The following is a 14,004-nucleotide window of genomic DNA, read 5'->3' as shown; positions in this document are numbered from 1 at the left end:
ATCTGATGGGAAATTTATTTCACGTCACAGATATGACTAGATCTATTTTTTTAATGAATGATTTTTTAATGAATGATCCAAACGTTCTCTGGTTGCCTTGCAGCACATATTACTCCTGCTCAAGTGATTAATTTCCTTCCACCGCTGCTATTGTAACAGAAAACATATAAAAAAGTTTATAAAACCAAAAAAAATGGTAGTGAAGGGGTGAGAGGCAACATGAGTGAGGGTCATGTTGATGTAGGTGATTAGCCCCAGACTGAGGAAGAGGGAATGACTCTCATTATCTCTCTCCATTCCATGATTGAGGAGCAAGAGAAGAGACACTCCCAAACTACTTCCCATTGGCCATAGGCCTTTCGGAGATGGAATTTAACGACTTGAAGGAAAGACTGTTGCTGCAGGAGCCACAGAGGCATTGGTTATAAGGGCCCTTTCAAACTCCTGCTCTGAGCTGGTCAACAGGTGTCAGAGAGAGAAACAATAGAGCGACAGATTCTCAGGCTTTCAGAGGACGGAGTCACAGGGAATTGCAACGGTAAGTTAAACACTGCTTTCTGTTATCATTGTTTTATTATTCAACATTGATTTTGAGAGGCTTTGTAATATGTGAATACAAATTTGTTGTGATTGTGAGTTTGGTTGATTAGTGATTTGCATTTGATTTGACCCATTTTTGTTCATAGGATGACCTGTTTAATATTTCACAACTATTTTGTTTAATGTTCTTCTAACAAATGCAGGTATAGACGAGATTCACACTTACTGCTGAAATAAGTAATTACAACGAAAAAGTAATACGTACAACGGAATAAATCATTTGCAATGTTACTCCTGTTTCAGGAGTCATCATAAGATACAGCATATGATCAGGAAACATGATTTTCATCAGAGCAAATGAGATGTTAACATACAGTAGTCCTTTAAACAAAGATATGAAATGATTATAACAACTTCCAAAACTAAGTTCTTTCAGTAGAAGGTACACAGTACAATAAATGAATGAAAGAAACAAAAAGCAATCTGTTGATATATTTATTTTCATATTTTGCATCAACCCCCAAAAACGACATGAGTTGTGACTAAGGCATCAAACCCAATACGGTTAAAGGTCCATTTCCTTGTTTATTTTACAAAGTTCTTGAATAGTTTCAGTTTTTAAGGAAAATAACCTGCATTTATTATACATTTTCCTATTCATGACCTTCTATTAACCTGCCTTCTCATCACAGACTAAACTCCAGCCTCTCTGGTACCAGACTGAACTGCCGGGCAGTCAAGCATGAGACTAACCACTAACACGTTATACCTCAGCTAGCCAGACATATCTAGTAGGGACATAGCTGAAATCTTAGAATGCTATTAGATGTCCTTACTATGAGCTTAATAACACAGGTTTTTATTTTAATGTAAAACTTTTCATTGAAGGTGCTATTTTAGTTTCCAGGAAAATAAACAGTTGTAGGCTTCATAGACATTATGTACGGTCCTTGCAGGTCACTCAACTTGATGAATATGCTACTGTACTGGTTTAAAGTTGACTTGGAAGCAGTGATAAAACAAACAACAGATGTAGAGCGTTGCCTGCATCTAGCCATGAATGGGGTGGTTTCTAATATGTGAGCATTACATAAGGCCAATGGAGTGACTTCTGGGCTCTTGTAACCTTATCAAGGTTTTTGTGGTTTGGATGGCAGGACCGACAGACAGAGCAGTGGGATATGAGTTTTAGCTCAGACTTACTCTAATTGCTTTCAGGTTTTTCTGCCTACAAGCAAAGGGAAATTCAACAAACGTTGCAAGTTTGCAACCACATAAAGACCATGAGCTCTGAGCTCATCCCAGGCTTGTTGGTCCAATTCAATTCCACTTGAAACGTAAAAGAGCAGACTGCCTTTTGTCTGTCTGTTGGTTAATGTGTCTCAGGAGAATATGGGGCATTGCACAACATCTGTCCTTGCTTGCTTCCCTTCCTTTCTCTCCTCCCTGCACAATTATTTTGGAGGGAAATTAGGTCACCCCCTCTTATGCCATAAGTACACTGAGTGTACAAAACATTAAGGACACTTTCCTAAAGCCAGCAGCATTGCAGTTCTTGACACAAGCTGGTGCGCCTGGCACCTACTACCATACCTTGTTCAAAGGCACTTAAATTTACATTTACATTTACATTTAAGTCATTTAGCAGACGCTCTTATCCAGAGCGACTTACAAATTGGTGCATTCACCTTATGATATCCAGTGGAACAACCACTTTACAATAGTGCATCTAACTCTTTTAAGGGGGGGGGGGTTAGAAGGATTACTTTATCCTATCCTAGGTATTCCTTAAAGAGGTGGGGTTTCAGGTGTCTCCGGAAGGTGGTGATTGACTCCGCTGACCTGGCGTCGTGAGGGAGTTTGTTCCACCATTGGGGTGCCAGAGCAGCGAACAGTTTTGACTGGGCTGAGCGGGAACTGTACTTCCTCAGAGGTAGGGAGGCGAGCAGGCCAGAGGTGGATGAACGCAGTGCCCTTGTTTGGGTGTAGGGCCTGATCAGAGCCTGAAGGTACGGAGGTGCCGTTCCCCTCACAGCTCCGTAGGCAAGCACCATGGTCTTGTAGCGGATGCGAGCTTCAACTGGAAGCCAGTGGAGAGAGCGGAGGAGCGGGGTGACGTGAGAGAACTTGGGAAAGTTGAACACCAGACGGGCTGCGGCGTTCTGGATGAGTTGTAGGGGTTTAATGGCACAGGCAGGGAGCCCAGCCAACAGCGAGTTGCAGTAATCCAGACGGGAGATGACAAGTGCCTGGATTAGGACCTGCGCCGCTTCCTGCGTGAGGCAGGGTCGTACTCTGCGAATGTTGTAGAGCATGAACCTACAGGAACGGGTCACCGCCTTGATGTTAGTTGAGAACGACAGGGTGTTGTCCAGGATCACGCCAAGGTTCTTAGCACTCTGGGAGGAGGACACAATGGAGTTGTCAACCGTGATGGCGAGATCATGGAACGGGCAGTCCTTCCCCGGGAGGAAGAGCAGCTCCGTCTTGCCGAGGTTCAGCTTGAGGTGGTGATCCGTCATCCACACTGATATGTCTGCCAGACATGCAGAGATGCGATTCACCACCTGGTTATCAGAGGGGGGAAAGGAGAAGATTAATTGTGTGTCGTCTGCATAGCAATGATAGGAGAGACCATGTGAGGATATGACAGAGCCAAGTGACTTGGTGTATAGCGAGAATAGGAGAGGGCCTAGAACAGAGCCCTGGGGGACACCAGTGGTGAGAGCACGTGGTGCGGAGACAGATTCTCGCCACGCCACCTGGTAGGAGCGACCTGTCAGGTAGGACGCAATCCAAGCGTGGGCCGCGCCGGAGATGCCCAGCTCGGAGAGGGTGGAGAGGAGGATCTGATGGTTCACAGTATCAAAGAGAAGATATAAATATTTTGTCTTGCCCGTTAACCCTCTGAATGGTACACATACACAATCCATGTCTCAATTGTCTCAAGGCTTAAGGTTCAACAAAGAGTAGAGGAAGCTCAATTTTACCAACCAGTGGAACACTGTTGAGCATCTACACTGAGTGTACAAAACATTAAGGACACCTGCTCTATCCATGACATAGACTGACCAGGTGAATCCAGGTGAAAGCTATTATCCCTTATTGATCTCTCACTTGTTAAATCCACTTCAATCAGTGTAGCTGAATGGAGACAGGTTAATTAAAGAAGGATTGTTAACCGTTAGAGTCTATTTGAATAGCTGTTTGAAGTTTACTCTGAGCACTACTTGCTAGTCTGCAATGCATGCTGGAATTGTTCAGGTACTTTCCTGCCAATCCCGGTTGGAAGTCTATCAAACTTCACAGCTAGTCGACAAGTCTGCAAAGAAAATGGAGGCTGAAAAGAGGACAGACATTTTGTCTATTTTAATCCCTTGTTATGTGAAGGTAATTCCCCTGTGTGTCCATGCCATCTTTGAGCGCGGAACTGAGGATACTGTTTTCTTGACACTTTTGAGCCTGCTACGGCTCTACCATATCTGACATGTCTGACACGCATCACATGGATTGCATCCCAAATGGCACCCTATTTCCTATAGGGTGGAATAGGGTGCCATTTGGGACACAACCATGGATTAACATTGAGGAGAACCCTCAGGCTTACTAGTGTATTGTTCCTGCCTTTCCTGCCCTGCAGAGATTTAGAAGTCCGTTGCAGCCATTTTTCTGAGCTGGAAGATGGCCACATTGGAATCTTCTCCAAGACAAATAAAAGTCTGAAAATGGCCAGCATCAAATAAAACCTTGACAGTGAGCTATAAAGGAGCTTGTTAAGGATCTGTGTGCGCCAGCGCCTGGTCATTCCACAGGGCTGTATAATGCTCCTGTGATGTGGGTTATTGTAAGGCTGTCATTGACTCGCTGGTCTTTCCCCCTGGTCTGATCTACTGTATTTCCTGGTTGCTGATACAGTGCCAACTACTGTAATTACTAACAGAAAGTCAATGGGGCTGAATGGCCATAGCTGTGAAGTCATAGGCTGTCTGAATCTCTATGGTCTGGCTACTCTGACCTCAAGTTTTTCACCCACTGAGTTTAATAGCAGACACAGGACTCCCAGCAAACATGGTGGAAATATGGAGTGGCACTAACAAAGCTTGCCAGCTTGTAGTCCTAAACCCCAGGAATAAGTTACCTCTGGTTCGTTCAGCCATCCCTATGTGGAAAATGAATGGGGAAAGAATAGGGTTTTGTAATAAACACAGAAAACAAGGTCTGAGGTTAACACAGGCTTAGGAGACCTTAAACGTCTTGTTCTATGAGATAATAGCAGCCAGTTAACATTACCTTTATGAATTATGAAGCCTTTATGCAATGTATGTGTTTTTTATCATTACATAAATTCTGATGGTTATCTCATGGCACAAAACATATAAGTTCTCCTAAGCCTGTGTTTACCATAGACCTTATTTTCAGAGTTATTTCTCGCTATACAGTTACTGTAAGTCATTAGCAATATAGCCAACATCGTTTTTTCCAACACATAGCCTACTGATACTACATTTTCACAAATCTTGAGCCACTGAGAACTCTACTATTGGGTGGAAGCTTAATGCTAAGGGTTATTTGACAAAATATCATTATTAAACAAGAATATGTTACAGAGTGCACTGTGCTACATTTTGTAGACTTGACCCCTTGCCAAAGTTTAAAACAATTGTGTTGTTTAGGAGTGCTCACCAGAGAGTAGGCATTCCCTAATGGAAACATGCAATTACATCTTGCTAGTTCATGCTTGATTCTGCCCACCTCCTTACTTTTTCTGCCCACTGTGCTTCATTGGCTCCCATTGTAAATGACACAGCTGTCCTGTCTTGGTTAGTTATCATAATCTTTGGGCTAATGTTATTCATTTTCATTTAGACTAATGTTAGCCATTTTCTTTTAGGCTAATGCTAACCATTTTAATTTAGTCTAATGATAGCCATTCAAAGGAACATTAGCCATTTACTTAAAGTAGCATGCTGGCTACTCAAAATCAAATCAAAATCAAATTAAATTCATTTATATAGCCCTTCTTACATCAGCTGATATATCAAAGTGCTGTACAGAAACCCAGCCTAAAACCCCAAACAGCAAGCAATGCAGGTGTAGAAGCACGGTGGCTAGGAAAAACTCCCTAGAAAGGCCGAAATCTAGGAAGAAACCCAGAGAGGAACCAGGCTATGAGGGGTGGCCAGTCCTCTTCTGGCTGTGCCGGTGAACAGGTCAGGGTTCCATAGCCGCAGGCAGAACAGTTGAAACTGGAGCAGCAGCACGGCCAGGTGGACTTGGGACAACAAGGAGTCATCATGCCAGGTAGTCCTGAGGCATGGTCCTAGGGCTCAGGTCCTCCGAGGTTCCACTTCCTGTAGGTCTGATGATGGATTAATGGCAGCACAAAGAATTGTTGATTTTGAGCACACTTGTTGACATTTTGATGTTCCAGCCAATTCTACTTCTGTGTCCAGTGGGAGGCTCAGTGTGTTTCTTTCAACATTTTTAAGATTCTACATCTGTTTTTCTCTTCTTTGATGCTTAGTGAGCCATGTTTAGATTTTTTGTTTCAAACTGGATAATTTCTCCTATAATGTTCAAAGCAGTGTCTAGGGAAGTATTTTCAAATTGGACACTGCTACATATTTCAGTTGCAATGTTCAGTTTGTATTTGTATTTATTAAGAATGGCAGCAGCCACTCTTCCTGAGGTCCAGCAACATTGAGGCAGCCAGTAGTATCAAAAACATAAACTCTTCACCCTGTGTCTGACAGCCAGCAGCATCTAAGCCATTATGTCAATCTCTGAACATCTTGACACAGTCACTGATGTTGTAGGCTGCTTATGATGCCATAACACCTATGCCATTGCGCTTATCACTTTTAGGTTAGGCTCAGAAGAAGCTGGTGGGAGGAGCTATAGGAGAATGGGCTCATTGTAATGGCTGGAATGGAATTAATGGAACGGAGTCAAACATGGTTTCCATATGTTTGATGTGTATGATACTGTTCCATTGATTCCATTCCAGCCATTATAACCAGCATGTCCTCCTATTGCTCCTCCCACCAGCCTTCTTTGGCTAGGCTACTTATTTTCAAGATCCCTCAGGTGACTACATGGGCAAGCCTCAGATAGCAGCACATGTCACAGCAGACACCAATGCAATTACTTCAGCCTGTAGATGAGGTTGTTAGTGCTGATTGATATATTAATTGATGTAGATTTCTTTATACTAGTATACAATGTTAAAGGAACCATCTATTTGCATAATTTGTTCTCTCATATACACTTCCCTACGCTACGTATTTATTTGGACAATGAAGCTAAAACTCTTAATTGGATGGATTACCGAATAGGGATGAATATTTTACGAAAATCTACCAAGTTTCAATATTGGGAATAATTTATGTTATCCCGAGAGTCCTAGGAAATACTGCATAAATGTGACATTTTAAAAGCGTTTAAAACCAAGATATTGTCACTATGCCAGGGTTTTCCCAAAATAAGAGGGGTGCTGTGCCACCTTGTCGGCTTCATTAGGACACTATGTAAAGATTTCAGAGCAAATTAAACTGTTATTTTGTAATGATAGAGTAACTATCTTTGATCGCCAATGACATTGTTGTGAGTTGCAAAACAGGCCATTCATAAATTCTGAGCGTTATTATGTTCCTCAATTAATTCAGCGCATTTCAGCAGTAAGGCTATCTCGACACAGAGCGCTTAGGACTCATCGTCGAATCATACAAAATTTGTTTAACGCCAGTCAAACAAAAGTCAAATGACCAAAGTTGCTAAGCTTGCTAGATAACCTCCTTCAACAAATGACAGAATACAGTGCCTTCGGAAAGTATTCAGACCCCTTGACTTTTTCCACATTTTGTTAAGTTACAGCCTTATTCTAAAATAGATTACATTTTGTATTTTTTTCATCAATCTACACACAATACCCCATAATGACCAAGCAAAAAACGTTTTTTATAATTTTTTGCTAACTTATTAGAAATAAAAAATTGAAATATCATATTTACATAAGTATTCAGACCGTTTATTCAGTACTATGTTGAAGCACCTTTGGCAGAGATTACAGTATCGAGTCATCTTGGTTATGACGCTATAAGCTTGGCACACTTGTATTTGGGGACTTTCTCCCATTCTTCTCTGCAGGTCCTCTCAAGCTCTGTCAAGTTGGATGGGGAGCATTGCTGCACAGCTATTTACAGGTCTCTCCAGATATGTTTGATCTGGTTCAAGTCCGAGTTCTGGCTGGGTCACTCAAGGACATTCAGAGACTTGTCCCGAAGCCACTCCTGCGTTGTCTTGGCTGTGTGCTTAGGGTCATTGTCCTGTTGGAAGGTGAAGGTCCTGAGCCCTCTGGAGCAGGTTTTCATCAAGGATCTCTCTGTACTTTGCTCCCTTAATCTTTGCCTCGATCCTGACTATTTTCCACGTCCCTGCCACTGAAAGAAATCCCCACAGCACGATGCTGCCACCATCATGCTTCACCATGGGGATGGTACCAGGTTTCCTCCAGATGTGATGCTTGGCATTCAGGCGAGGGGTTAAATTTGGAAGACCCATTTCAGTTGAAGGCATTCAGTTGTACAACTGACTAGGTATACCCCTTTCCCTTTCCCTTTCCAAAGAGTTCAATCTTGGTTTCATTAGACCAGAGCATCTTGTTTCTCGTGGTCGGAGTCTTTAGGTGCCTTTTGGCAAACTCCAAGCGGGCTGCCATGTGCGTTTTACTGAGGAGTGGCTTTCGTCTGGACACTCTACCATAAAGGCCTGATTGGTGGAGTGCTGCAGAGATGGACTGTCAACTGTGGGACCTTATATAGACAGGTGTGTGCCTTTCCAAATCATGTCAAATCAATTGAATTTACCCTCAGGTGGACTCCAATCAAGTTGTAGAAACATCTCAAGGATGATCAATGGAAACAGGATGCATCTGAGCTCAATTTTGAGTCTCATAGCAAAGGGTCTGAATAGTTATGTAATTTGTATTTGATTTATTCAATTTTAGAATAAGGCTTTAAAGTCAAGGGGTCTGAATACTTTCCCAAGGCACTGTATCTCCTATATTCGTCAAAACTGAATTGATTTATACAGATAGAAGGTCAGCTCATGAATAACGGAAATATGAAGAGTGGAAATAGTTTAAATATCAAGTTATCTTAATGGGGACCAACTCTGTTGAATAAATATCCATATCTACTCTCATACTGTTTGTTGATCACAAAGAAATTACTACCATTCCCAGCCTCCTCTACGAGACAGCACTGAGAAGTGGGGGAAATGTTATAGTGGTCTTTTGGCATGGATAGGCGGGAAACGTGCTTTGATAATGCAATTTATGGATTACAGAAAAAAGTTAGGAATTTTTATGCAGGATTTGGGATTTGGGGTTTAATTGGGATTGGGACTGGATATGAAAATAGACCACGCTCTAGGACAGGATAGAATTTTCCCTCATGCCTCTGAATTGTTAACAGAGTTCATGTCACTGACAGAGATGCCTATGTAGTGAATTGTGCATAGGCCTATCAAATGTCTGAATAGTCACAATGAAAGCTCAAAGAGGCACATGGTCTTTTATAGGCTGTAGGGGTTTCCTGTAGGGTTTATTAACTGCATTCGGGTCGCGTGTGCAGTCCGGCAGTGTCAATTATACGTGTGCTTTGAATTTATGGCAACTTTGTGTGAAGAAAATACGCTAGGCTAAAGGCTTCCACGTGACAACCTGTTTGGATAATGTGCTATTTTTGGGGGGTTTAATCTGTTGCTGTGTATTTTGTGAAATTGTATTAGTGGCGACATTGGAGGAAAATATAATTTCCCTGGTTTTGTCTTTTTTCTGGGGTGTGGGCGTGGGTGAAGATTGTTCCTGGGACAGTTACCCATGTTCATTTCTAGTAGGGGAAACCGGGGATTGTTGTAACACTTTTGGAATTTTTTGTAAATTTCTCAGAAATTGTTTGAGCTACTACATTCAAAATGTGATAGGAACAACTTTCATCTGTCTGCTACAAATTGGTATAAGTATTAGGTCTTTAAATCAAACAGACAAGGAGTGAAATGTTACAATTTACCCCATCTCCTGGGTCAGTTGTAACAGGCCTTGGGGTGAAATATAACAGTTTGAAAAAATGCTTAAATCACGACATGCAACAAGATATTGAAAGGATTTATTGAGAACATGAGAACAACATTGCAATGTTTAGCATTTTGTTTTGCAGAAATAATAAAGTCATAATACAAATCATAAAAATGTGAATTATTTTTACACTCCATTAACTAGCCCTTCTCAACTAAACAACATCTGACAATTTAGCAGTATCTGAACTTAACAACGGAATGTTTGTGGTGTGTGTGTGTGAGTGAGTGAGTGAATTTGAGAGAGAGCGCTGGTGTGTGTGTGAATGTTGGACATGTTCAATCAGAGTCACAGTTATGACAATGGTATGGTAGTGCTGGGGTACAGGCTTGGTGGGCCCATCATTTGTGTTCCCAGCGATGCACCCAGATGTTAAAACTATCCCTGACCCAATTTTAGCTACATGTTACAACTTTAGCATTGCTAACTTACATCAAATTAAACCTGAAATAAGTTTGGTGAATCGAACTACAAAGCAGGTGATACCATCACAAAACAAATTTGGCCCCCAAAATTACTTTCTTACCTCAAAATCTGATTTTTAGCAATAAAATGTGCAGAGTTTATCACAGGGTCTTGCTTCTTCACATGAGGGTTGAGGACTAAACTGAGCATGTGCAGAGTGAGTCACATGATTTTAGATTATTCCTGATTGGAGATATTAAGAGTGTTGCAACTATCCCGTGTTACAGCCTTCCCCGGTCTCCCCTACAGAATGACACAGTGACCTGTGGTGATGTTGGTGGCTGGGTAAGCACGGGCTATTATCAAAGCCAGATTTACTCAGAAATAAACATTGATGAAGCCCAAGTTCACCATACAACAGATCGCGCCAACAACCAGAGTGACATACGCTATTAACCGAAATTGACAAACGATTTTCACCAAATGTAAATACCAATGTAGCCAAGCAATAGCCTTCAATGGCGCATATTTCATATCATCCAACAAAATGACACTGCTCTACTCAGCTCAGATTTATGTAACATCCACAGTTACAACTTATCCCCTATAAGTTGTAACTGTGGATGTTACATAAATCTGAGCTGAGTAGAGCAGTGTCATTTTGTGAAATGAAATGTGCAGTGCACATTTCATCCAAATAATTTGCAACGCAAACTCCATAACCTTTCACAATGGATTTACAATTCTTCTAATGCTCGGGGCATGCAAACACACAATAATATGTAAGGTTCTAACGAAATTCCCATATCAACAATTGAAACTACTAAAAATGCAGTTTAAACATCAAAAAAGTGTCTCATCAAAAATAAATTATGAAACCCATACAAAACAAACTGCAAATGCATTCAACAAGTTTGTACAGTCACAAGCTTGATGTCGTCATTAAGTGCTAGGAATAAGGGACCAAATACTAATATTTTGACTACTTTAATACAAAGTGAATTTGTTCAAATACTTGTGACACCTTCAAATGTGGGGACTAGATACATGAAGTGCCTTCATTTCTAAACAATAAGACAGATATGTATGAAAATAGTCTAAAATAAAGTAAAAATAGCCTCAAATTCTGTACTGTCTTCTCATATGAAACATTTGATCTTGTAATGAACACGATGGGAGACAGAGAGCTGGTTTCAAGCACAGGGTGCAGCAGGTGTTTATTAGGACCACAGGAGGAGGCAGGTAGCTGGGTCCAGGGGCAGGCAGAAGGTCATATACAGGGACTCCAAAAAGGTAACAGTACAGGCAGGGAAAAGGCTAATAACGTAGTCCGGGAGATCAGGCAAGAGGTTGATGACAGGAAATGTGATAGGCAAAAGTACAGGTAGGGAATAGGCAAAAAGGCGTCATTAGTGAGGATGGCCAAAACTACGATACACGGGAGGACTAAAACAGAAATAAACAGCGCTCTGAATAGAATGTGTATCAAAACAAACAATAGTACACAATGATGGGGTGCAAAGAACTGAACTAAATACTGTATGTAAATGACATACAGGTGTGTGAACAGGTGATCAGAATTCAGGTGATTGGGATCTGGAGAGTGAGCTGCGTTCAGGGGATCTATGCGTTGGAGAGTGTGAGCTGGAAAGTGGGCTGGAAAGTGAGCTGTGTTCAGGGGATCTATTTATTTGAAAGTGTGAGTTGGAAGCAGACGTTACAGATCTCAAATCCAAAATGCTGAATTATAGAGACAGATTAAAAGTTTTAGCTTTACTGGTCAAATAAATACGTAGGGGAGTGCATGTACTATATACAGTATCTATGCTCAGGTTAAATTAGCCTAGTATTTGTTCATGGTTGAGTCATTTCACTTCTTCGATAGTTTTACATTGTGTGCTCCCAATGAACTACCCCTTTAGTGTTTTTGCACTTTGTGCATATTCCATTGACCAATCACCATTCCTTTAAAAGTAACCCAAGCTTTTTATTAAGCATGTATGCTATTACTGTGAGAATTTTCCAGTTGTCAAGCACCATGGCCTCTCTTTCTGTGTAGAGCAGAGCAGACAGTCACTTCATTTTGGTTTTCAGTTTCCACAGACCACACAAGTTCAAACCTTTTCAAATGACTGTGTGCCAAAGAGGCAGTTGTTAAATCTAACATGCTTGAGAAAGAGGTCACTTATATTCACCCTAAAGGTTTGAACCAAGTAGTTTCAAAAATATATTTGGCCCGTTATTTTGATATCATAGCCTATAATTTCGGTTTCCGAGAAAGTCAAAAAGCTGGATGACATCACTGTCAACATGACATCATTTGGAAGACAGGGTTCCATGCTCCTTGAAGCCCTTATGGCTGGCTGAGCACAATTCATGGTTAGGAACGTGGGATAAAAACGTGCTTAGTTGGAGTGATGACTGCTGGCTTTCTGCTGGAAATTACGACATGCTTCATGTCCCTTTTGTAAAACATAGGCTGCCTGCACTATAATGAATGTGACTTCTTTAAAATCAGTCTTTATCAACCTTGTAAAATAAAGTGATGTTCTCTCTGGAAAAAAACCTTAATAGACCAAAAAGGTGCCAAGGGCTCTTTGTGCATGTCAAAAGTGTAATATCAATTTCCCCAATTATTCTACTTATTTTCCCATCTAGCCATGACTACTAGACTTCACTGGCTCTCAAGAGCCCTCTGCCTGATAGGCATACTGTGCACCGTCACTACCACATATGTGACAGAAGATTCTCCAGCCCCCGCTGAGAAAGGAGTCACCTTCAGCCACATCTATAAGATAGACCTGGCCAAGAGCCCTGACTGTAAATTGGCCTTGCAGACCATGCCTCACCAGCAGGACCAGGAATCAGGTCTGCAAGAGCTGGAGGGGGGCCCTACTCTGGAGGGGGACAAGGACATAGTCTTCAGGCACCAAATCAACCTCAAGACCCCAAAGTGTGACTGTGATGAGTCAGAGCGCTTCAAGTCTTTGCTGTACAGAGTCAACGGGCTGGAGGAGGAGGTGGAACACCTGAAGAGTCAGTGCTCCCAGGGCTGCTGTGGTGGCAAAGGTGGTGGAGCAGGAGGTACAGTACAGTTTATCACCATAAGATCTGACAGCGCATCTATATTCAATAGCTACAATATATCTGAAACTATATCATTCAAAACTGGGAAACTGAAAAATGATTGGTCTACAGACACTGACATTACACTTACAGTAAAGACTCTTCAAATACCACATAATGTGATTTTTTTATTCTGAATTTCCACAGGTGTGGACACTAGCTGTAGTGGCCACGGGACCTACCAGCACGACACCTGCAGCTGCCAATGTAACCCTGGCTGGGAAGGCCCAGACTGCTCCATCTCCACCTGTCCTGATGAGTGCAACGACCACGGGCGCTGTGTGGATGGCAAGTGTGTGTGCCTTGCTGGCTACATGGGGAGAGACTGCAGCCAGATGATGTGCCCAGGCGACTGCAACGATAAGGGACACTGCGTGGACGGGAAGTGTGTGTGCTTCAGCCACTTCACCGGCGAAGACTGCAGCGAACAGAAATGCAGTCCTGACTGCGTCCACGGCACCTGCGTGAATGGAATGTGTATCTGTGACGAGGGCTTCTTTGGTGATGAATGCTCTGCAGGTAAGGGCCCGTATTCACAAAGTGTCTCAGAGTAGAAGTGCTGATCAAGGATAAGGTCATAATCAGGTCATAATGTCTTATTCATTATAATCTAAAAGGGAAACTGATCCAAGATCAGCACTCCTACTCTGAAATGGCCTAGGTCTACATTACAAACTCTACCTGTTGTTGATTCTGAGAACTGGAATGCAGAAAATATACAGAGAATGCGTAACATTCACAGAGAATGTAGAACATCTACAGCTGTGGAGGCCTAAGGGTTCTGGGGTGTCAAACAC

The 14,004-nt window shown here is 42.0% G+C and overlaps 1 protein-coding gene across 2 annotated transcripts in view; it reads left to right on the top strand.

Annotated features, from left to right (window-relative positions):
- The first annotated feature begins 316 nt into the window (after positions 1–316).
- The window catches only part of LOC139559826 (tenascin-N-like), a 35,476-nt gene continuing 21,788 nt past the window's right edge, over positions 317–14,004 (top strand). For both annotated transcript variants that reach the window (XM_071376195.1, XM_071376194.1), the window contains exons 1-3: positions 317–538; positions 12,740–13,165; positions 13,355–13,726. In XM_071376195.1, coding sequence (XP_071232296.1) covers positions 12,742–13,165; positions 13,355–13,726 — 796 coding nt within the window. In that variant the 5' untranslated portion in view covers positions 317–538; positions 12,740–12,741. The remainder of the gene's footprint in view (positions 539–12,739; positions 13,166–13,354; positions 13,727–14,004) is intronic.

The sequence above is a fragment of the Salvelinus alpinus genome, chromosome 30, assembly GCF_045679555.1.
Source record: "Salvelinus alpinus chromosome 30, SLU_Salpinus.1, whole genome shotgun sequence".
Lineage (NCBI taxonomy): Eukaryota > Metazoa > Chordata > Actinopteri > Salmoniformes > Salmonidae > Salvelinus > Salvelinus alpinus.
The sequence above is the reverse complement of the archived record's forward strand: the minus strand, read 5'-3'. Positions and strand labels throughout refer to the sequence as shown.